The sequence below is a fragment of the Nuphar pumila genome, chromosome 14 (assembly GCF_984573655.1).
Source record: "Nuphar pumila chromosome 14, dmNupPumi1.hap1.1, whole genome shotgun sequence".
Classification (NCBI taxonomy): domain Eukaryota; kingdom Viridiplantae; phylum Streptophyta; class Magnoliopsida; order Nymphaeales; family Nymphaeaceae; genus Nuphar; species Nuphar pumila.
Window position 1 is genome coordinate 56,797,132 of NC_143262.1, and position 24,298 is coordinate 56,821,429.

The following is a 24,298-nucleotide window of genomic DNA, read 5'->3' on the forward strand; positions in this document are numbered from 1 at the left end:
AACACCTCTTTCGGGTACTTTTTCCATTGAGCGACCAGTACTGGAAGATGTTGAATTAGTGACTTCCTGATTTTTTGTATTACTTCATGTGGTTGGAACCTCGTGTCGCACATGAATTGGTACACATTAACAATCGACTATCGATATACACTATTTATAAGATATGTATTGGACAAGTGACAATAAAATACGTATGGTCGACTATCGATATACACCATTTGAATGAGTCATCGTGTGTCTGACTAAGAAGACCCTGCATCTGGCCTCGTCTCGTGATGTGTATGAGTAGCTGGTGTAGGTGGGTCATGTGCAAGTGAAACATCATCTACAGAACAATGAGTTAGAAATTCACACAATGTATATTTAAACTAATCAAGTATACAATTATTTAAATGATATACCTATCGAAGCATTACATGAAGACGAAGGCTGAGGCTGGCTATCACTAAGCTGGGATCCTATAAAGACGATTAACAAGTAATAATTTTTATATCAACATATAAGCAAAAATATAATGAATACATATATTTAAATATAACACAAAGACATTTATCTAATGTTGTCCCACGATCTCCACTTGTTCCTCGACCACTAGGTACTCGACCACTATGACCTTCACGAACCATATTCTAACAAATAAAAATGTTATTTGGATCAATTACATAACTCTTGATCTTAGCATGGACATGATTAGTTACATCACTTCATATTTACATACATCACAAGGATATTTAGAAAGATGAGATCATATTCATAAACATGATACATTCATTTTAAGCATGTTTTCATTATACAATTTCACATGTAATGCATGATCAAATCGAAAATAACTTCATGCAAGCATGGATACAGTCACATCAAACATGACAATACATTCAAATAATTCATATCACAATAATGTCAAACATGTACCTACAGCAAACACACTCCAATATTTCGCTAACTACAATCATGACTAGTGATCATGCATATATTTTAGGGATATTTCATATAAAAATATGCATGATTTCATAAGAAAATGATTTAAAAATCCACTTTTATGTTAGTTTTGAGTAAATGTGCTAAAATGATTTAAAAATAGAAAATGCATGAAAAATAGTGTTATTTTACATTTTTAATGCATATTTTAGTGTTTGACATAATTGTAGTAGTTTAGTTTTTGAAAATCATAAAAAAATTAGAGTTAAAATAGACTTACTTTTACAATTTCTAAAACATAGTCATTTTGAGTTGTTTTGCAAATAAGTTTTCTTTAGGAGAAGATTTAAAATGAAATTCTTTGAAATAAGATGGACTTATGGAAAAACTTTCAAAATTATAAATATGATACGTAGGAGAAAATTCAAATTGTCTTCTCTTTCTTGCCTAAGCCCTCTCTTCTTCTCCTTCCTCTCCACCTTTTCTTACCTCTTCTTCTCCTTCTCCCTATTTTATCCTCTTTTTCTCATCCTCTTTCCGGTGGAGAATTCCGACAACGGCCGAAGCAAGAGAGAGGATTCCAACCTATCTTCTAACCCCTCCAGATTGCACAGGTGTGGAGCTAAAGCGCATCTGTGACACGAAGTACATAAAGATAGAAGATTGTTTTTACTTTTATTTTAGAATTTAGGAATTTAATTCTGGGTTTGTAAATATTGCTTTTTATGCCCTCTGCGAAGGGTATTCATTTGTTGTAATGGTTAGTTGTTTTTACTTTACTCGTACATTTTCCATTTAATAATTCGGCAATAAAGAATAATTTAGATTTGTGTGTTTGAATACGAAATATTCCTGTTCCCTGAGTTCAACCCGGTCTCATCCACTAGTGAGAACTGGTTTTTATTATTTGATGTCTGGTTTTCACATGTTTTACATATAAAAATCTTTTCAAAATTACAACGATTCAAAAGAAGACATCAACTATCATGATCTCTTAACTACAAAAATAAGAGCATATGAGAAAGTGATGTGGTATGTATTATAAGATGTATTTCACTAGCTCGAGTATGCTTCCTCATCACTTGTTTGAATTTCATTCTTCTTTTTCCTCATCCTCCTCTTCGTCCTCTTCATCTTTTTCTTCATTGAGCAGTCATCCATTTGGTATATCATTTGGATCACATTCTTTCATACGTGTGTCATTGAACAATGGAGATGTGACATCGTGACCATAAGAGAAGTCATACATATTATTTGATTAATAGTAATCACCCTCTTCAACAATCTTGTCTTCTTGTAACTGATCATACTCGGGGTATAGTTTAGACTTCACCTTGCAAACCGCTCATCATTCATTTCTATCTAACTTTCTTGTATTCGGATATGAAGTATAGTAAACTTGTTGAGCTTACGATGCTAATATGAATGGTTCATATGTTTCAAACCTTGATTTATGATTCACCTCCACAATGTCTGAGGCTTTATCGACTCTTGTTGTTGTGGGATCAAACCAATGACACTTGAATAAAGTTACCATGTTATTTATGCTTAAGTAAGTCAACCCCATTATTTCTTCTATAACACCATAGTAGTCAAGTTCATTTTCACTGTAACTGCTACCCTTAATACACACGCTACTATTCATTGTTGACTTGTTTATGCCATAGTCTTCTATATAGAATCGATAACCATTTACGATGTACCTATTGTAACATTGCATAACTTTGGTCGGACCATTTTGTAAATCATATATTCCTTGGTCATTAACATCACCATGACGGACCTACAAGCATAAACAATTACTGTAAACACTATCAATTAAGTAACATATTATTGTTTACACGAAAAGAATGCATGTCATCATTCTTACCAACTCCTTCAACCATGCCCCAAACTTATTTTCACGTTCTTTTTGTACTTCTAAATCAGTGAGATGTGGAAGTTCTCTTCGCAACTCCAGATCAAATCGTATGCACTTAACAAATAATTATATTACAGAACCATATGCATAGAGAACTTAGTGTAACATATTATGTATACTTACTCGATGTAGGGGTCGATCTCTGAGCAATTAAAAAGAATATAGATTTGTGTTGCATCTTGCTCTCGATCTTCCAAGAGTCTTGATCGGAAACTGCCAAAGGCATTCCTAAGTAGTTTAAATATCGATAGTTTGTCAAGCACAATAACTTGTTTTTCATCATCATTACGAAGTGGGCAAGTTTAATGTGTTGGAATGTGAGGCTCAAAGTACATAGATGAGAAATTTGAAATCTCTTCTAAAGTGTATGCCTCATAAATTAAACCCTCCACTCTTGCTTTATTCTGAACTTTTTTTTAGGTCAAACATGTATCTATCAACAATATATATCTCGTAATACAATAAATTTCTAATAGCATTAGAGAGAAAAATATAAATAAAAATATACCTTTCAAATGGGTACATCCACCAATATTGCATAAGACCACCAACCTTAAGTTCATATGACAAGTGTATCATCACATGTTCCATAACGTCAAAAAATGTTGGCGAAAATATCTTCTCTAGCTGACAAATAATAGTGACGACAGAATCCTCGAAATTCTTTATCTTAATTACTACAACTTTTGATGCACATAATGTTTTAAAAAATTGACTCAACTAGAATAATCCCCCATATAGGTTTGTCTAACATATCCTGGAATGCTAGGGGAATCAACGGTTGTATGATGACATGACAATCATGGCTCTTCAACCCATATAATTTTTCATCATCTATCTTCACAGTCCGAGCAATGTTAGAGACATATCCATCTGAAAATCTCAACTGTCTCAACCACTAACATACTTGCTTTACTTGATCTGGTCCAAGCACATACCTTGCCTTTGGTTACGGTACTTTGCCATTATACTTTTGGAGTTCTAATTCTTGTCTTTTACATATTACTTTTAAATCTATACGGGCCTTCGAATTATCCTTTGTTTTCTCTTTGACATTCATTACTGTATTGAACACATTATCAAACATATTTTTCTCCACATGCATCACATCCAAATTATGTCATATCAATAAGGTCAACAAATATGGTAGTTTCCAAAATATAGATTTCTTTGTCCAATTGTGATTCTTCCTAAATCCAAGGAAGGGCATCGCACTACGGGCATATGTCAGTTCATATAGAAAAAATCACAATCATCTTAAGATCTCTGTGTCAAACAACCGTGTAGGTGGACCTTCTATTTTAGTTGTGTCTGCTCAAAACGCATTTCTTTATCGTCAAAATGGATGGTTGTTGGGTAAAAATCGATGGTGATACTCAAACCAAACCGGCTTCCTTTCATGCGTCAATCTAAAAGATTTTGTATCCTCCATGCAGTACGGACATGCCAACCTCTTATGTGTGCTCCAACCAGATAACATACCCTATGCAGGGAAGTTACTAATTGTCCATAGAACAGCAACTTTCATAATGAAGTTTTATTTTTTATGGGCATTGTACGTGAGAACACTGTCATCCCACAGTATTTTCAATTTATAAATCAATGGCCTTAAATATAGATCAAGATTTTAGCCCGGAGACGTCGGATCAGGGATCAATAGAGACAAAAAAAGATTTTGACGCTTCATACATATGCTTAGAGGAAGGTTGTATGGGGTGACAAATACCGGCCAACACGAGTATGGGGTTAATCTACCCCCAAATGGATTAAATTCATTTGTACATAAACCGAGTCTAACATTTCTCACTTCTATTATGAAGGTCTGATGAGTATGATCAAACTGCTTCCATGCTTCTGCGTCAATAGGATGTGTGGTCTTGTCTTCATCATGTCAAACTTTATTTGCATGTCATCTCATGTGTTTAGCTGTCTTCGAAGACATATACAATCCTTGCAATCTAGGGGTGAAAGGGAAGTAGCACAGTGACTTGTATGTCACTTCTTTTGACCCTGTGCTAGCATTGCCCTTTGTCTTTGGCTTGAACCGATGATGCTCACATGACGGACATGATTTGTTATTTTCTTGATATTTTAAATACAACATACAGTGATTTGGACAAGCATCTATCTTTTGATACCCCATACCTAGAGCATTGACCATAACCTTCGTACAGTAGAAATTTTATGGCAATTTCTCATCTTTGAGCAATATACTCTTCACAATAGAGCACTGATGGTCAAAACATGATTGACTTAAATTATACTCTGACTTTAAATTCAGTAGTTGAAGAACTGCAGATAAGATAGTGTGACTCTCGAAACCATTCAACAGTGGCTCATTAGCATCTCTAAGTAAGTCATAAAATCTACTAGCTGCATCGTTTGCTATTTCTTCCTCTACCCCAGTTGGTACATCACTAGGACCCATAGTAGAACCCAGTTCTGAACCTGCGGCATCACATATTAAATCCACAAATGGATTAAAATGCACCACATCCACCTGTGTGCCAAAATTGTTCCAAAATTCTTCACCATGAAGCATCAAATTTTGATAACCACTCACAAAATCCTTCATGTATAGGTGATGTCTAACGTCATGAGGTTCTACAAATCGATTATTCTTACACATCGTGCAGGGGCACCTGATTCGACCGGTGGGATCCACTATACTGACACTTGTCATTGCAAATTCAATAAAACTGTCAACATCATCCATATATTCATGTGATACCTTATTATCAACTATCATACAATACATCTATTCACAGTTTGCAGTCATTTTATCCTATAATGTTACGAATATTATCTTCACCAGTTAAAAGAGAACTATCATAATGTTATGATGAAGAAAATATCTAATTTATCATGCATTGACGATGGATGTAATGATTTGATATATGTATATATATATATATATATATATATATATATATATATATATATATATATATATATATGTATATAATGACTAATTTTTCCTTTTTGGTTTGCTATAATTTGCATATTGTAGGTCATAAATTCTTCATTTTGCTTGTTGCTTGTATTGAGTTGGTTAACATTGTTGTGGTTTACAAATTTGTTAAAAATTCTTGTTTGGTGATTGTTGGTGAACAATTTTTTTGTTTCTGTTAATGCGTAAATTTTCTTCTCCTTTCTATCATAAACATACTTAACATAAAATGCAATTTCATAAACCATTATGCATGCATTGATAATTCAATATTTTTTGTGTAACACCATCACATCATATTTACATAGATCACAAGGATATTTAGAAAGATGAAATCACATTTGCAAACACGATACATTCAATTTAAGAATATTTTCATGATACAGTTTTACATGAAATGCATAATCAAATAGAAAATAACTTCATGCAAGCAAGGATAGTCATATCAAATATTGAAATACATTCAATCATTCATATCACAACAATGTCAAACATGTACCAGCAGCAAACATGTGCTTGCATCACTTACTCACCACTGGTATTTACTCGATTTGCATGCTTTTGCATTTGCATTTTTTCTTCTTTCTTTTTGTATGGAATTTTAAGCCGCATGTGATGCTTAGCATTAAGCATCACACATTTTGCTCTGCTACGCACTTGAAGTACACCCCTGTCTGCCAAGGGGAAAAGAGGGGCAAGGGCATAGCCACTGCCGAAGGAACCCCAATGACAATTGGGTGCTCGCCCCTGCCGACCGAAACAAAAGGAGGAGACTGAGAGGGGCAGGGGCATCGCCCCTACCTACAAAACCAAAGGCAGCAGGGGCCTTGCCCCTACCTACCAAGAAAGACACAACAGGCAGAGGAGAAGCCCCTTGTCGGGAAGGTAGAGGGGGAAAGCCCCTGCCTATCCGAAATGGAGAGTCGACAGGCCCAACCTGCCAGCAAAAAAGGAAGTGTCGACAGACCCAGTTTGTCAGCAAAGAAGAAGGTGGGGAGGGGTTTGTGCCCCGCCCGCGATGCCAGTGAGAGAGAGAGAGAGAGTCATCTGAGCGAGGCCGGTGAAGGGTCTGCAGGCGTCGTCACTAGAGGGCGGGACCATGAAAGGTTAGAAGGGAGAAAGGGCGAGCGAAGAAAGAGAGAGTGAGAAGAGAGGGTGTCAGTCGGGGTTGGATGCCCAGTGAGGCTGCCGGAGAGGGAGGCGTTTGGGTGCCCAGTGAACCAAAACTGGAGAGAGGGAGATGGCAGTGGGGACAGGAGGTCGGGAGGTGCTTTAGCCAAGGTCGGTGGCGGCGGTAGGTGGTCGAACACAGGGTGGGGTTGCCAGTGAGTTACATGGGACAAAGGATGGAGAAGAGAGACAAGAGACGAAAAGAAAGAAGATGAAGAAGAAGACAACGGAGAGGGGGAAGAGATCACCTAAGAGGGTCGAACGCGGAGTGGGAGTCGCCAACGTTGGGTGGCCGGAATACGGCGAGCGGGAGAGAGGGCTCACCTCAGGGAAAGAGGTGACAGAGGAGGAACGACCGAGGAAGGAGAACAGGAGGTGGTCGGCGAGGTCTCTGGAAGGAGTTGTCGGATGTTGGGTCGCTGGAGAGCGGGAGTGGAGAAGGCGAGCAGCGTGGGGGCGGTCGGCGGAAGAGAAGAGAGAGAGAGCAGGGGGCGGAGTTAAATTTGTGCCCTAGATGGGGTTGTTTTACATCAAAAATTAGTGATGGATTAGCGACGAAAAAATTTTGTCTCAAAATTCATCGCTATTTAGCGATGGATTAGCGACGGCAAAATTATGTCGCTCATCCATTGTGAAGTTGCGATGAATTTTAAGACAAATTTTTTTCATCGCTAATTCTGCAACTAATTCTAATTTTATGGACGACTAGTTTTCTCTAGTTAATTCGTCGCAAATTTACGACGGATTATTTTTGTCGCTAATTAACGTTTTTCTTGTAATGAAGTTATTTTGAGTCAATCTTACCTCATATCATAGATGTGTTAGGTATGGTCGATTTAGTGAGAATTTAACTTGCGATAATGCATTCATAAACGCCAATTTTTTGGATTGCAAAAAAAAAAAAAACTGTGCAAGTATGGAATTCTAGCATTTCAAAAGTTGGTCATAAATCACGTGTAAATTGTTAGATGTAACAAAAAACAAAAGCAAACAAAATTTAAAAAGAAAAAAATGAGGTTTGCTAAGTAGATTGTATGTGCAATCATTGTAACCAATATTAAGGGTATATATGTTTGTGTGCATGTTTGTACTCGCCCCAGGTTGCTTATAAAAAGTAGATCAAATACAAATATTTTGTAAAAAATGTGAAAATAGAAGTGAAGTTCGTCCAATGTAGTAGGATACTAGTTACCATACGAGGGAGGACATAGTGCAATGTGATTGTACACTTTCAATGTGCTGCTTTCAATGTGCTGCTGCACCCGATCACTTTTTTCTATCTTTGTGAGACAGCCTGTTGGGTGTGGGGCTCAAGCAATAATGAAGGGTTACATTGCACCTGATCCTCTCTTGCTAAAGGTCTAGCATTACATTGCACCTGATCCTCCTTCGCTAAAGGTGTGGGATTTCATGTTGGCCTTTTACATTAACTTTTTACAACCTTCGTTTTGCTTTGTGACATTGATGCGTAGACATATAAAGCACCGGCTCCTTCTTGATCTCAATGCTTTGTGGCGAAAAGAAGAGGAGAGGGGATAAAAAAGAGAGCGGCGTTAAATGCCTCCGTTATTCATCTACCTCTTACAGTTGGAGAGAGGAGGAAGCGGGGGCGACCCGTACCACCAAATATTATATTAGCAGACGTCGGGGCGGCCGGTGAAACTAGTAAAAAAAATTAAACCGTGCAACGTGGCACCATAACTAGTGGACACGACAGCAAACCATCCCTTTCTGTTTTTGGTCACTGAGTTTTCCCGGCACCGGAGAAGCCGACTTCCGGCAAGCTCCGGCACCACAGTCGAAATTTCAGAAGATCGGTGAGGCCGCCGGAGACGACGACAGGTTCACCATACTAAGTATGCTGTTCCAGTAATTCTTGTTTTCCTCATCCGCGGAAGTCCGGCCTTCCGAATTCTCCGGCTCCAGCACCAGCAGAAGGTCAGGATTCATGAAGCTGTTCATGTAATTGTGCGCGGGGCCAGCCTTGACAGGCTCGCCAGAGGAGAAGCAGTTGTCGCCTCGGCCGCCGGCGGATTTGGAGGATTCCGATGACCAAGCTGCTTCTGAGTTCTCCGCCGGGAAGACGATATCGTGGATATTGGTGAAGAGCATGGAGCTTTCAGTTCCTTCTTGTTTCGCGGGGCCTTCCGTTGGCTTGTCTCCTGCCAGAGCGATTTCCGTTTCCTGGTGGATCGTGGTCGATTCGGATGGCGGGCGGAGGAAGGGGAAGGACTCGCACTTCGGTGGGCCGCCGCCGAACTGGTCCGCAGCGAATTCCGGCTGGTTCTCTAGGAATCCGGCGTTTGTGGCGAGAGGGAGGACGCCGTTTTCGGACGGGAAGCTGAGCGTGGACGTCGGAGACTCGAGATTCGCCGAATCTCGGCCTTTGGCCGTTGACTTTGACCAGCCGCTCTGCCACGCCTTGAGTACGTCCAGGTAGAGTGGCGGTGTCGCGGCTTGAGTCGGAGCCGTCGGCTTGGCGTCTGCGTGAGCCGGAAAGCCGAGCTTGGAAGAGAGCGGGTAGTGGGGCTTGGTTGTGGCAGCGGCGGCAGCATTCCGGAGCTTCGACTCACGGACGAGCCGCGCCTCGGCTTCAAGCCGGGCGCTCTCCCACTGGGCCATGTGGCTCAGGCTGGCCGCGCCCTTGCTGGGGCCGAGCGCGTCAGACTTGGGCTTGTGGGTCACGGGATCGATCCCCATCTTGGCCAGCCTCTTCTTGAGGTGGGTGTTCCAGTAGTTCTTGATTTCGTTGTCCGTCCTCTTGGGCAAATGAGTGGCGATGGCCGACCACCTGTGGTGGAAATAAAATCCACAAAGCACGCTGCTATATGCATGAGAAAATAATCTAAACCAATCTTGGGGAGCTCTTAGAGAGAGTCATTAAAATATGAGAACTAGAAATATGAGCCTTTTCAATATTTTTTTTTGCAAATCCAACCATGTGGATGTGCTTGGCATGGTGAATTTGCTAAGAATCAACCATTGGATAGTGTATTTTTTATGAAAAAAATGTGATTTTTGAATGGTTAAATATTTATGACATCCGTACGGTTATGAGTTATTGATTTTAAAGCTTTAAAAAATCTGGTTTATGCATCAAAATCGGATGATTCAAATATCACATCCGTACGGTTAGATTCAAGAGAAAATAACAAAAAATCATGAAAATCACTGGTCACACATTAGTTTTTCATATTTCCAGTTCTCATATACTAGTGACTATATATATATATATATATATATATATATATATATATATATATATATATATATATATATATATATATATATATATATATATATGTGTGTGTGTAGCATCTAACTGCAATAATCGTTTATCAACTTTTTCTAGTAGGTCTCCTGGAAAACTTTTGCAAACAAACACGATCACAGCCTGTCTTGGACCCCAACTGCAAGAATTATGAGGCAAAAGGTATTTTATCTTTAATTTGTTGTAAATGTGATATTAATTCAGGACAATAATAAATAAAAAATAACACCTTAATTAAGCTTGTTGGGGATTTAATAATATAAATTTCAATATCGTTATTGCACAAATATTAACACATACAATAACATTTGCAACTCTATCGTCATAATTTACATTGTTAATTGAAAATGATAATGTTAATCTTCATAACGGTGTCTAACGAGGCTTGACTTTTCTTTATTTACAATAACTATAATAAAAGGTCATGAGAAGTAAAACAAAAGTATAGATTAAGAAGATTGCTGAAAAAATCTTTCTGCAAAGGAAAACCATAACCTTAGTCCTTGAAACTAGAAAAATTAAGAAAAGTGAGGAGTCTTTAGTAGCTAAAAGATAGATCATTTTGGAATAGTGGTGGACGCAAGTATTGTCGAACGAGATTCTTTTAGTTTTTCACTCCCTCCCATATATAGCTTCCTTCTCGCCAGAGAAATTCAAGGGAGTTTGGCCAAAAGAAAAAGCATGAGCAATTTTTGTTCCCTTGGCGTAGCTAAAAGCAGCCGATATTCTCTCTCTTTTTTTTTTATGAAAAGAAATTAGTTAATAAGCATGAAGCTTTGCATAGATAAAGACAGTAACCACCATTTGGCAAACACGAATCTTTTAAAAAAATGGAAATTTATGGAAGGTTGTAGCCTTTGTTCTCTCAACAAAGAAGAATTAAAGGATCATACAGAAAACAGAAGAAATTTAAGATTGTTATAGTTATGAGAGAGAGAGAGAGGGAGCAGTAAGCAAAAACGAGAATCAGAATGGAAATCTAGAACATAATTAATTAAGAAACACCAAACACCAATCAACATTTTCCATCAGCTTAAGAAGAAAGTTCCAAATGGCAAATGCTTGACCTGTTGCCCAGCAATGCATGAAGTTGGATGATGGTTTGTTCCTCTTGCAAACTGAATTTGCCTCTCTTGATATCGGGCCTCAGATAGTTAGCCCACCTCAATCTGCAACTCTTTCCACATCTTAGCAACCCTTGGAAAAGGAGGGAGGGGGCGAATCAACACCAAGAGGAAAGAAAAGCAATCAATGGAGAAAGTAAGGTTGCAAACGGAGAAACCATAACAAGGCCCACGAAATGAGCAGTGAATTGTGTTACCAGCTTTGAGAGGTAGTGATCTCCAACTACCATGGTCATGCTCTTCAATATAAGCCAAGAGCTTCTGGTCTTCTTCCGGAGTCCATGGTCCTTTCTTTAGACCTACCTTCTCACAACATGGGGAGCGACCCATCTTGATCTGTGAGAGAGAGAGAGAGAGAGTTGCAAGGTGTTTAAGCGCGGGTCGTTGGCGTTAGGCAGGAAAATGAACGAGGTTTGAGCAAGGAAACGAGTATGACTAGTAGAAGAGAGACATAAAAGCTGAGAGAGATATATAGGGAGAGAGAGAGAGATATATAGGGAGAGAGAGAGAGAGAGATGAGAAAGGAACAGAGAGAGAGAGGACAGGCAGACAGCTAGGCGTGAATAAAGAAAGAAAAAATAAAAAGAAAGATAAAAAGGAAGGGGGGAGTTGAGCATGAGGTAATGACAAAAAGGATTGACGTTGAGGAAATTACTGTACAAACCAGCACTTGTTGCTGAAATGACCAAGGATGAAAAAGTTTAGAGCCTTCAATAGGTTGGGTCCCATTCCCAACCGACACAACCCGATCCATCACACACACACACACACACATATATATATATATATATATATATATATATATATATATATATATATATATATATATATATATATGTATATCGCCGGTTTTTTCAACTTAATGCCATTTTTATTGTGATAAGTTTACAGAATCATCAGCCATAATAAATGTTAAGAACATCACCATTTTCAATGCATGATGTTTTGTTGTAACTATGTGGTGATTTTGATGGGGGTGACAGCAGCATTTCTTTTTTTTTATTATGAATATTTTTATGTTTCAAACTAAAACACTAATAATTATTTGAAATTATCATAAAAATTTTCCTTGCAAGGCAAATCCGGGCAACAGAGCTAGGTTGGCATCGATGGTCATGTGAGGAATAGGAAAAAGAAGATCGATCCACATCCAAGTTGTGTTTGAGGACAAGTATATGTGGGTTCATCCAAGATCTAACATCATTTTTTCTTTCCAGATCATTAGCATACCTTAGGCAGATCCCTACCAGATTACGATATTTCCAACTCAATACACTCATAATTTTGAAAATAATAAAAAAAATCACTAAAAAAACTTCAGAAAAGGTGTAGATTCTAATATGGATCCAGACCCATATGCCAGAATCTGGTTCAATCATTAGAATTTGTTATGGTGACTAAAACTTTTGATCGATGGAGGAGTGTATTGAAGAGGTGAAGCTTTCCTCATTTGATCGATGGGGCCTTGGTGAATCCTGCATTAGCATATATAAGACATCATTTCGCCGTATATGAACCCAAATCAACATCCAAAAGCAATTACTTGAACCGATCCAAGGAGCACGTTTCGGGACCACAAAAGAAGTGGAAAAGGTCAGAATTAAACAGAAGTCCTCCACAATACATACTTTAATGCTCTATTCACAATGAAGCCCCCGGCATTTCTAATAATAACAAATTCACCCTATCGCTACTTTGGCCCGTCCACTGCTTCTTTTCCGTTATTGGAATTTTCGGTGGCCAAGACGGTTAAAGTGTTGGTTTATTTTAGGCGTTTTTGGTAAAAATAATTATGGCAATTCTGAGTGAAGGGCAACTTCTAGCTAGTTTTTCTGGTTTTTGGTATAACTAGGAATCTATGGGTAGTTTTGGAAATCTTCCGTTGCTCTTTGCGTTTTACCTCATTAGTCAGTCATTAGGCCCATAAACAGGTAGTTTTCGGCAAAAAAAATTTTTTTTTTTTTGCAGGAGGGAGGGAGCAGAAGGAAGGATTAAGAAACAACCTTTTTGGGAAAAGCATTTATGAGCCATCAAGAAACCCGTCAGAAATCTTGACGGCCTATTTCGTGAAAGTCGTTCAGATGACGATATTGCCCTCGTTATCTTCTAAGATGGACCGAATTAACTCCTAGTGTGCAAGTCGACTTTATTATCAAGTTGTTGGTGGGCTTAGTAGGACTGCAAGAGGGGGCTTTCATATGGACGGTGGATTGCGAAGATCGACGGTCAGGTTGACGGAACCCAATTATGTGTCCATGGTGGTCAGAACCCTGCCTACGTGTGAGGTGCATCTATTAAGTGAGGAACATTACTACATTGGTACTATTATTAGTGAAGGGGGAGGGCGGAGCAACCAAAGGAGAAGTGTTTACACAATATGGACATGGAAACCAACCTCAATGGCCGACTGATTGGATAGAAATTTGACTTGTCAATTAGACTAAGGACATGTAAGAAAACCACATGACACGCGATATGGTACGCCCACTTTGTCCCCATCTGGATCACCTAAAACATGATTACAAACTAGGTTTTGGGTGTCAAGCTCAGTTTACACGAGAAAACTCAATTTATGCACTGTGTGAGTGAGTTTCTAAAAAGATGATTGAGGTACTAAGCCAGGTTTTAAACCCATCTTCCCTTCTCCTTGATTTTTTTCACCAAGTTGTAACCTGGTTCATGATTCGGATTTATTGGTGGAACCAAAATATCCGGATGCATCGATGAGGAGTTGGTACATGAAGTAATGACCAGATATCTATACATGTATATAAATCCTATATAGAAGTAAAAACCTTTCTTTTTTTCTGGAATCAATCAAAGATATTGAAAAATAGATTAATCTTGACACAAAAATGGGGACGGCTTCCCCTTCCACCACCCCCCATCAAGTCCCTTTGATATACAAAATATATGTCTAGCCATTTTCAATCAATAATCAGCCAGAAAATGGCCGGACCAATACCAACTAAAAAATGGTAGAACGGTGTATGATAATTCCAACGAACCCAATTCCAGATGGACCCAACCCAAGCATATCCAGGTCCAGGACACCTCAGCAGTGGGGACCCATGGAAGGTGATGCCACATCAACACCATGGGCCACCACACTCACATGGGACCCATCTTTGAGCATCACCCTTGAGGAGCATGGAATGGGACCCACATGGGACACCCCTTCTACAGGGCTCCAAGGGAGATGCGGCCCCACCTCATGTGCGCCCCCTCAAGACTCGTAAAGGCCCTTCATGAAACTCGTGTAGCCTCTTGAGAATATACCCAAGCAAGACCTAGTAGATTGGACCTCTCATTAGTGATTTTTGTTGGGTCGTATCTCTATTTAATTAGGTGTTATCTAAGTTAGAATAGGTTGTTAGGTTTGAAGTTAATATTGCTTAGGAAGTAGTGGCTTTGCATTTTGCTTTTACTAATCCATCGTAAGATGTGTGGGCCTTGGCCTATATAAAGACCCAGCCTCTATGTATTCGGATAAGAAGAAAATATCAAAAATATATTGAACAAGAGTTGAAGCTCTCTCCTTCTCAAAATTGTATCCCTCTCTCCTTGGGTATGTTCTCCTTCTTTTCCTCTTTCCCTTGGCTCTTAGGCCTTTCTCCAAACTCGAATTCCTCTTTGACCTTGTTGTGAGTCTTTTCCCTTGACTCATCTCCCTATCCCAATAAGGTTCATACCTTACTCTTAGTGGTAGTTGATTCCTAATGGATATGATCACTATAAGTGGACCTAGGTTGCAACCCAGACGCATCTTCACTAAGGTGCTCAAGGACTCAGTGTCCACTTCGAGACTATTTTTTACCAACCAATTTGCCAAAATTAACTATGAACCAAGTGGATGTTAGATTTTTAATGCAACAAACTACACAGTGATACGATGCACGGTTTGAGAGATATGGCTAAAATGCTCGACCCACACCGAAATCAGGTCCTACCAGCCTAAGCTGGCGGCAAGTAATGCCCCAAAATTTCTATCCCAAAAATTAGTATAAATTTTCAACCATTTTTTTTTAAATATAACCCAACTCGAAAGAGAGAATTGGCAAACATAAGAAATCGTGAATTAGATAACTCTGGGTGAGTTACAGAAACTAGTAAGCTAAACTGGAGAATCCAATTCTCATTTGGACTTGGATCTAGGTCCACACACCAAATAATTCCATTGTGAAATTTGACTCCATGTAACTAGAAGTAATGTCATTCCAAGCATAAACCATAATGTATCATTTTTTTGAACTTAACAATAACGTCTTCAAATTATAAAGAGTCAAAATGTCTCAGTTCAACTAAGATCCAAAATTCCTAAGATCGATGGTTGATAAAGTATGGTACCCCGGCCTCACCACCTCATTGCGCTATCGCACCGCCACTCAATTATCACCTAAAAATATCTCTTTAATGGGTCAGATTCATGAAAGTCTGATAAGTGTATACACCAAACACATAAAATTTTTACAAGTTAGAACATACATTGCTTTCATGCACATCGCATTCATGTATATCATATTCATGTATAATACATTCATGTACATCACATTCATGTATATCATATTTACGTACATCGCATTCATGTATATCACATTTCGTTACATCACATTCATGTATATGGCATTCACGCACATGTTCATGTACATCACATTCATGTATATCACATTTCGTTACATCACATTCATGTATATGACATTCATGCACATGTTCATGTACATCACATTCATATCCAAAACATTCATGTACATCACATTCATGATATCATAATTCAACAAATGATATATCATAAGATAACTTAAACATAATCAGTATTAAACATGTAACTCATCATTCAATAAAAATTATCAAGGTGTGTCAATAAATCTTTGTTTTTCTTAATTACTGATCTTGGGTACTCGGGGCCCATCATTGAAAACTGTTACGACTATAATGGGTGTTTATTATGCAATGTATTCTTGTATTATCTGAAGTGTCTAACTGACCAGATATTCGAAGCGAGTGATCTGTGATCAGGAATAGTTTTCGCAAAGATGATGTTCTGGATAGGATTCCAATCTAAGACTAACTGCAGTAGTTGAGATCTATCACACATAGGACACGTAGATAGTCTCGGTCTCCTAAACCTACGAGTGATTAAAGGCCATTTTAGACATCGTTGTTCCCTTAAAACATAATATGTCACTCAAAGCTAGTGATATCTTATCTTCTCCAAAGTATACCATGAATATTTGAATAGGTTATTGGGTTCTTATTAAGTAATTCATAATCATGTATGCCTTAAATCATTGGGCAATTCAAGGCTCAGTAGCCCAAATACCCCTTTAGGGTAACAAGTATATTAGGATGCATTCATATGCACCCAACCTAATTAAGTGTTGCCCCATATGAGGACTTTGCCTGTGAAGCGGTTCCCATAAGTTAAGTGTGTGGATGTAGGCATGTATTATTCATATTATGGTGCATCTCTTTTACATCCTAGGATTACCCAAACTCGTGCATGAGCTACCACAAGTACAAACATGCTCTAGATGGCTTACAATACAATAAACAAAACATAACCTTATGCCACACATAAAAAATACATATCAAAGCATCATAAATTATTTTAAACACATTACTCTATTTTTGAGTACTCATGCATATAACTTTAATATCATGTGACATTTCATAACAACATGAAGCAGTGTTCAACAAGGTTTTATGGCCATGCCATGCTCAAACATATATTCAATAATAGTAGGACATAAAAATCTTGTTTTTGATACCATATACTTTTTGCATAAAAACTCATACATAATGCAATCATAATCTCAGATTCATTGAATCCACATGCTCATTCATACATGCTATCGAGATTGATCAAAGGCAATAGGCATATTCACATGTGATCCATACATAACCACAATTCACATTTACAATTATGTGCTTTTGGTGAATTCTAAAAATAGTGATCCAAATTTTGGAACATTCACATGCATTCATATGGACTAGATTTTTGGACCATTCACATGCATTTCAAGCATACCAAAAATTGGTTTTGGCATATGCATTAAGCCAACTTAAAAATCAGTTTTGTCATGTACATCTCATATGATGCACATGAATATAAATATGAGCATTCAACACGTGCATATATATATATATATATATATATATATATATATATATATATATATATATATATATATATATATATATATATATTTATTTATTTATTTATGAACATGTGTATAAATTTATAAACACTTAACATATGCATATGCATTTATGAACATGCATATAGATTTAACACATGCATATACATTTATGAACATATATATAGATTTAACACATGCATATACATTTATGAATGTGCATATAGATTTAACACGTGCATATAGATTTAACACATACATATACATATTTTTACACATGCATATACATTTATAAACATGTATACACATATTTTTTACACATGCATACACATTTTTGAACATGCATATGGATTTAATGCATGCATATACATATTTTTACACATGCATATACATTTATGAACATGCATATATATTTAACACATGTGTATACATTTATGAACATGCATACATATATTTTTACACATGGATATAGATTTAACATATGCAAATACATTTATGAACATGCATATAGATTTATGAATATGCATACACATATTTTTATACATATATACACATTTATGAACATACATATAGATTTAACACATGCATATATATTTTTTAACATTCATATAGATTTAACACATGCATATATATATTTACATATGCATATACATTTATGAATATGCATATAGATTTAACACTTACATATACAATTATGAACATGCATATAGGTAATACGAATGCGTATGAACATTTGACACACATCATATATGTAATATGAGCATTCAATACATGCATATGAACATTTAACACATGCATATAGATAATATGAGCATTAACACATGCATATGCACTAAATCTACATTGCTTAAAAAAAACATCTATATATAGATATATAGATCTAACATCCACAATCTATATGAGAAATGTGTAGAACCCTATCTTGTAAGAACACAAACACAAAAAATGAGAGCTCTTGATGCAAAAGGGCCTCCCTCAAAATCGTGTAGAGGGGAGTTCAAAAGCACCCCACTCTACACAAAGATGATAGGAGGTGTGGTTTTTGACACTTGAAAACTTTTCTTCAAAACCTTGAGGAAGCTTTAATGGCTTCCTCAAAAACATATTTAAGAAGGGAGAGTAGAGAGAGAGCGAGCAAAAATAAAAAATGAGGAGGGATGCTTGACTCTCTTCTCCAAAAATTTATTTTCATAAAGGGATTCATGGGGTGGAACAAGATGTGTGGTTGGAAGTTAATGAGAGAGGATGGAGGGTGGAGATGGGTCAAACCCATCAACTTTTTCAACTTTCAAAGAGAGACTTTCTCTCTTTCACCAAAATAGAAAAACATCTTTTATAAACAAGGGCTTTGGGTGGTCCATTTTTGGAAGAGCAATGAGAAGAAAAGGCTTCTTGAAACTTCAGAAAGGAACCTCTCTTTTCCTTTTTTTTGTTATTATTTTTTTTGTTTAACTTGTTGACTTGGTTCTCTCCACAAAAGTTGATTTTTTCTTGTGGGTCCCCCATTTGGATCCAAATCTGATTGGGTCGAATCCCACCCAACTTGGATCCAACTCTAAAAAGAAATATGCAAATTCTTTTTAAATGCTTGTAAAAATTCTACATTAAATTAAATTTCAAATTTAATTTATAAGTCAAGTATAATAATCCACTTAATGCTAATTAAGCATAGTTTCATTTAAATGCTAGTTAATCAATAATTAAATACTAATTAATTATAATTAGTAAATGAATGCATAATATTTGATAAATAAATGTTAATTAATCTTAATTAGAAAAATAATTATTACACCACTGTAATTGATTAAAATTATCAATTAAATATAAATTAAATTTGCCATATAAAAAATCTCTTTATATTGATTAAAAATTTATAAAATTTTATGGATCTTACATCTTACCCTCTTAAAAGAATTTCATCCAAAAAATTCTATTATAATGACTACTCAAATAAGTTGGCATACTTTTCTTTCATACTGACCTCTGGTTTCCATGTACACTCATCGATGTCATGGTGTTGTCAATGCACTTTGACCAAAGGAATGGTCTTTGATTGCAAAACTTCCTCACGCCAGTCGATAATCTCTATCGGCTTCTCGGACACAGTTAAGTCCTACACTTCTATGTTCTCATACTGCATGACGTGTGAAGGATCATGAACGTACTTTCGCAACATGGACATGTGAAAGTCAATATGAATCTGAGCATATTATGACAATAGTGCCACATAATATGCCGCTTTGTCAATCCGCTCTAAAATCTCAAATAGTCCAACGAATCTAGAACTCAACTTACCCTTCTTAACGAACTTGAACATACTCTTGGTAGGAGATACTCTCACAAAGACCATATCTCTAAGCACAATAGTGAGTTTTCAATGTCGTTGATCGACATAACTCTTCTGCTGACTCTGAGTCATTCTCGCAGACTATCACGAATCATCTGCACTTGTTAAGTATAATGTTATAGAACCATCAATGATTCAATCGATCATTCGTCGACATCATCCCAATAAGTTGGTGATCGACAGGGCCATCCATACAAAACCTCAAATAAAGCCATCCTGATGCTCACGTGATAATTGTTATTATACGTAAACTCTATATTATTCTCAGTCAAACACATCCTCGCAACATATCCTCCAGAGTTTGTATCGTCCTTTCCAATGGACCATTGATCTAGGGATGAAAAGCAATATTAAACTTCAACTCATTACCCAAAGTTTGTTGCAACTTACCTCAAAATTGTGATATAAAACGTAGATCATGGTCCAATATGATTGAAACTGGTATGCCATACAATCAAACTATCTCCTTGACGTACAAGTCGGTTATACTCTCAAGAGATTGACTGGTCTGAATAGGTAAAAAGTGAGCAGACTTGGTGAGTCTATCAACTATAATGCAAATTACATTATGTTGCTAACGAGTCCTTAGTAGACCTACCATAAAGTCTATAGTAATGTCTTCTCATTTTCATTGCAGAATATCAATTTGTTGCATGGTTCCACCAATTCTCTAGTGCTCAATCTTGATTTGTTGGCAAGTTAGGTACTTTGAGACATACGTTGTCACTTATCACTTCATGTTGTTCCACCAGTATCTCTGTTGCAGGTCATTGAACATCTTTGTACCTCCAAGGTAGATGGTATACTTGGTCTTATGGGCTTCATCTAGAATTTCTTTCTTCAACTTAGAGTCATTAGGTACCCAAAGTCATTCTTTCATGTGAATGCTTTCATCCTCGCTAAAATAAAAAGATATATTTTCTTGTTGTGCATGTGTCTTTAGCTTTTTATACTGGGGATCATTCTTCTAATTTGTGATAATCCTCATGAAGATTTCAGGTTGAATGGTCAAACTGAATAATTGAATAGCTTCATGACCAACCACAAAGGGTTTTCAATCAACAAAGACCTCAATGATCTTACAACATTTTTCTACAAGACCGGTCAGAATACCATTTGTAACATCTGCGATTTTGCTTTAACTTAACTTTTAAATTTTTGTTAAAATCGATTTTTAATTATGGTAAAATTCGAGAGTCACTAAACGGTGTTTTGGACTCAAACCAGGGTCCATGAGAGGCTCAAAAGAGTCATGCCTAGGCCAATGGGGTGCCAGGTACAGTTAGGGTGGCTCACAGGGGTTCATGGATTACTTAGGGTTATTTGGATCTTAGATGGGTTAGGTTCGGATCCAAGCCTGAGTTTGGATCTATTATTTATTTGGATCTTAGATTTGGATGTAGATCTTTAATTTGGTTTTAGAGTTAGATCTTTTTGTTGGTTCTTAAATCCAACCCAACTGGGGATTGGATCTAGAACGGATTTTGGATCTAGATCAGGCTTTTGGATCTAAATTATTTTTTATTTTTGACCCAAGTGGGATCCACTCCAGGTTCTAGAGACCTCATTAGGAAGGTCTTTAAACCCTAGAGGATTCTAGGAGAGGGTGGGATGCCCCTCTTTAGTGAATCCATAACTAATTAGGTTAATTAGTGGTTAGTTAAGCTAAAAATATTAGTTAATTAAATTAATTACTTAATTAATTAAGAGGTTAGTTAGAATATCATTGAAATAGGGCTCTTAGGGATCAACCTTGATAGAAAAAATGTTAGGGTTGGACTCTAAGGAGGGGACACCCCCTGGTGGGCTTTTCTAATAAAAAAGAAAAGAAAAGAGCGGTAGGTCTCTTTCTTATTCTTCTTCTTCTTTCCTATTATTTCTTATTCTTTCTCTTCTTTCTTTCTTCCTTCTTAGAGTTTTTTTCAGAAGTCATTGAAGCTCTTCTAGGGTTCTAAGATAGGAGACGAAGGTCGGTCTATGTTTGAGAACACAATTAAGGTAGGTACATCAATCGTGTAAGCATCGATTTTTCCAAACACATGAAATATGCATGAGATGATTTTCAGATCTAAACTAATGATGAATCAGACCTTGAAACACCTCTTTAAGATTGATTTTTAATTTAGAGAACATGTTTTTATAGATCTATGCTATCATAGAATAAAAAAGAAAAATAGATTTTGAAACATGATGATTTTTAAACTTCTAATATGAAAAACGATTTGGGGAAAGGTTCTTTCTTGTTATTTGCTAGATCTTATTTGTTTCAGCATGATTAGTATGTTAATCTTAGGTATATTGATGAAATATAAGTTTTATAAGTTCTGGAAATTCGTTATATGCTTGAATCTATGTTCTTGTATGTGAACAATCGTTTTAAAAAAGGTTTTAACAAAACATTTTTAGGGTTTTGATGTTTTTAATAAAGAAAGTTGATCTAAACATATATGATAGATTATTTCATGTTTAACATGATTAAACAACATGCTAATATATAAAGAATCCATGTTTCTTATGATTTTTTAGGGTTTCTTATGATTAGTGCATAGATGTAATTTTATTTGAGGTATTTCTTAATGGTTTTGTGATTCTGGGATGGTGTATGTTATTGTTTTAGCAAAATTAGCATGAATCTGAGCAAATATTTGTTTTATAATGAGGTAAATATGTTTAAAGCATCAAAAATCATGATTGTATAGATTTTTACCTTGAATCTTGTTCTTGCTTGATGGATCTTGCTTGAGTTTGAATCTTGGTTTTTCTGTCCTCATTTTTTATCCTAATCTATTTCAAAAATAAATCACTATCTCTATAAAAATGAAGTTAATAAATTAAAATAAAAATATTAGAGTATTCTACACATCTAGGGCTTGAATTTAGAATCTTGTTTCACCTTGTTTGGATTAATATTGAGGCCAAAATGTTTATTACAACATAGCACAAGTTTTATATCTTGTCTCCAGGACTATTTCGACCCATGATTTTAATAGTTCTAAAGACCCAACCAATACTGATCAAAATAAATTAAGAAAATTCTAGATGGAAGGTAACATGTATAAGAAGATCCTATGAAAAGGGTTTTGTCTAAAGATATTTTTATGGCTCTGGAGAAATTCTCCAAACTAAGATAAATTTTTGCAGTTGACAAGATTTGTCTTATATTTTTCCTGAATAAGGTTTAGTCCAAGAAATTTTCTAATTTTATTATAATGAACTTTTCAGTTCCATTTTTTGAACCGTGTTTATGAGATATGCAGTCATAGTAAAATTAGAACAGTGTAATTAGGATCTTGTTATTTTTTATGAGTTTTATAAAAGTGGGTTAATAGGGATCCGAATTTACACATTATGACATGTATGGATGCTTAAGTGTATTTTACATTATGCAGCATGGTTATGGATGTTTATCTTGAAATCTAAGCTTATATACATGCAAATTGAATGTATTTCATGTTATTCTTGATTTATAGCCATTCATATGATATAATTATGATTGAACATTGAATATCATAAGGCATGATCAGTGTAAAGGGAATTATTACACATGTTGTTGCTTGTTTAAGCATGATCATGAATTGCATATGGTTGCAGCCTTTATATATGCATGTGAACATATGACATAGTGATAATGATGTGTGATATGAGCATGTGTGTAGCTTGAGTGCGAGCCAAGGTTTGGTGAAACCTATAGGTGTCTGTGGTGCACCAGAGATAGAAAAGATATTCATGTACATAATCACATAATTGCCTTGTAGGGGTCGGGCTCACAATGTTAATTGTGGGATCTGAATGGGTCAAAACAAACTTGCTTATGGAATCTCCAGTGGGGGTATACACGACCGGTTGACTGTTGTTTTATTTTGGAGGGCAACAACATTTTTTGGTCCTTGTCTCCAGTCGTAGGGGGTCTGGACTACCATGTGTTCTAGGTAGTATGTCCAAAATCTTTGCAGAGTAGGAATCGATTTCGCACAGGACCACTGAGAGTTTCTCTCGATTATTGACCGCTCTAATGGAACCTTGGTGTGAGATTGCAGATTCTTCAGTTCAATAAGGTTAATAAAATATAGGGTATAATATACCCCTCATTGGATTGGTTGAATCGAAGTTAGGAATCTGAGAGTGTACCTTTAGGCAGGAGAAAAAGTAGTACATAAGAAATCAGAATAGAATCATTGCAATATTTCAGTTTGTGCATAAATTGTTATTTTATTAGCATGTTGTAATGTAGCATGTTTATCTTGTAATATTCATGCAAGCATGATTAGTTTTGTAACTGTGAATTATGCTTAATTCTGATATTGTGATGTTGCATAACTTAGATTATATCTGAGAATGAACCAATATTTATTTCTATGATTGAAATAATTATGTTCATGTGTTTTGATAATTACCTACTGAGGCTATGGACTTATACCTCTACTTATGATATTTCAGGTAATGAGTAAGCTGAAAGGTGA

General features: G+C 36.4%; 1 protein-coding gene across 1 annotated transcript; it reads right to left on the bottom strand.

The window, feature by feature from the left end:
• Positions 1–8,560: 8,560 nt before the first annotated feature.
• Positions 8,561–11,684, bottom strand: LOC149816855 (transcription factor MYB16-like). Its single transcript, XM_089987642.1, has 3 exons — positions 11,552–11,684; positions 11,298–11,427; positions 8,561–9,750 (listed from the first exon to the last, which is right to left on the bottom strand). The coding sequence occupies exons 1-3, from the start codon at positions 11,682–11,684 to the stop codon at positions 8,766–8,768; spliced, it is 1,248 nt and encodes a 415-aa protein (XP_089843768.1). The 3' UTR covers positions 8,561–8,765.
• Between the last annotated feature and the right edge of the window lie 12,614 nt (positions 11,685–24,298).

Coding starts and splice junctions, on each gene's coding strand:
- LOC149816855 (XM_089987642.1), bottom strand. CDS start 11,684: ATGGGTCGCTCCCCATGTTGTGAGAAGGTAGGTCTAAAGAAAGGACCA. Junction 11,428..11,551: donor ATCACTACCTCTCAAAGCTG/GTAACACAATTC, acceptor TCCTTTTCCAAG/GGTTGCTAAGATGTGGAAAG. Junction 9,751..11,297: donor CATGCATTGCTGGGCAACAG/GTCAAGCATTTG, acceptor TTTCCACCACAG/GTGGTCGGCCATCGCCACTC.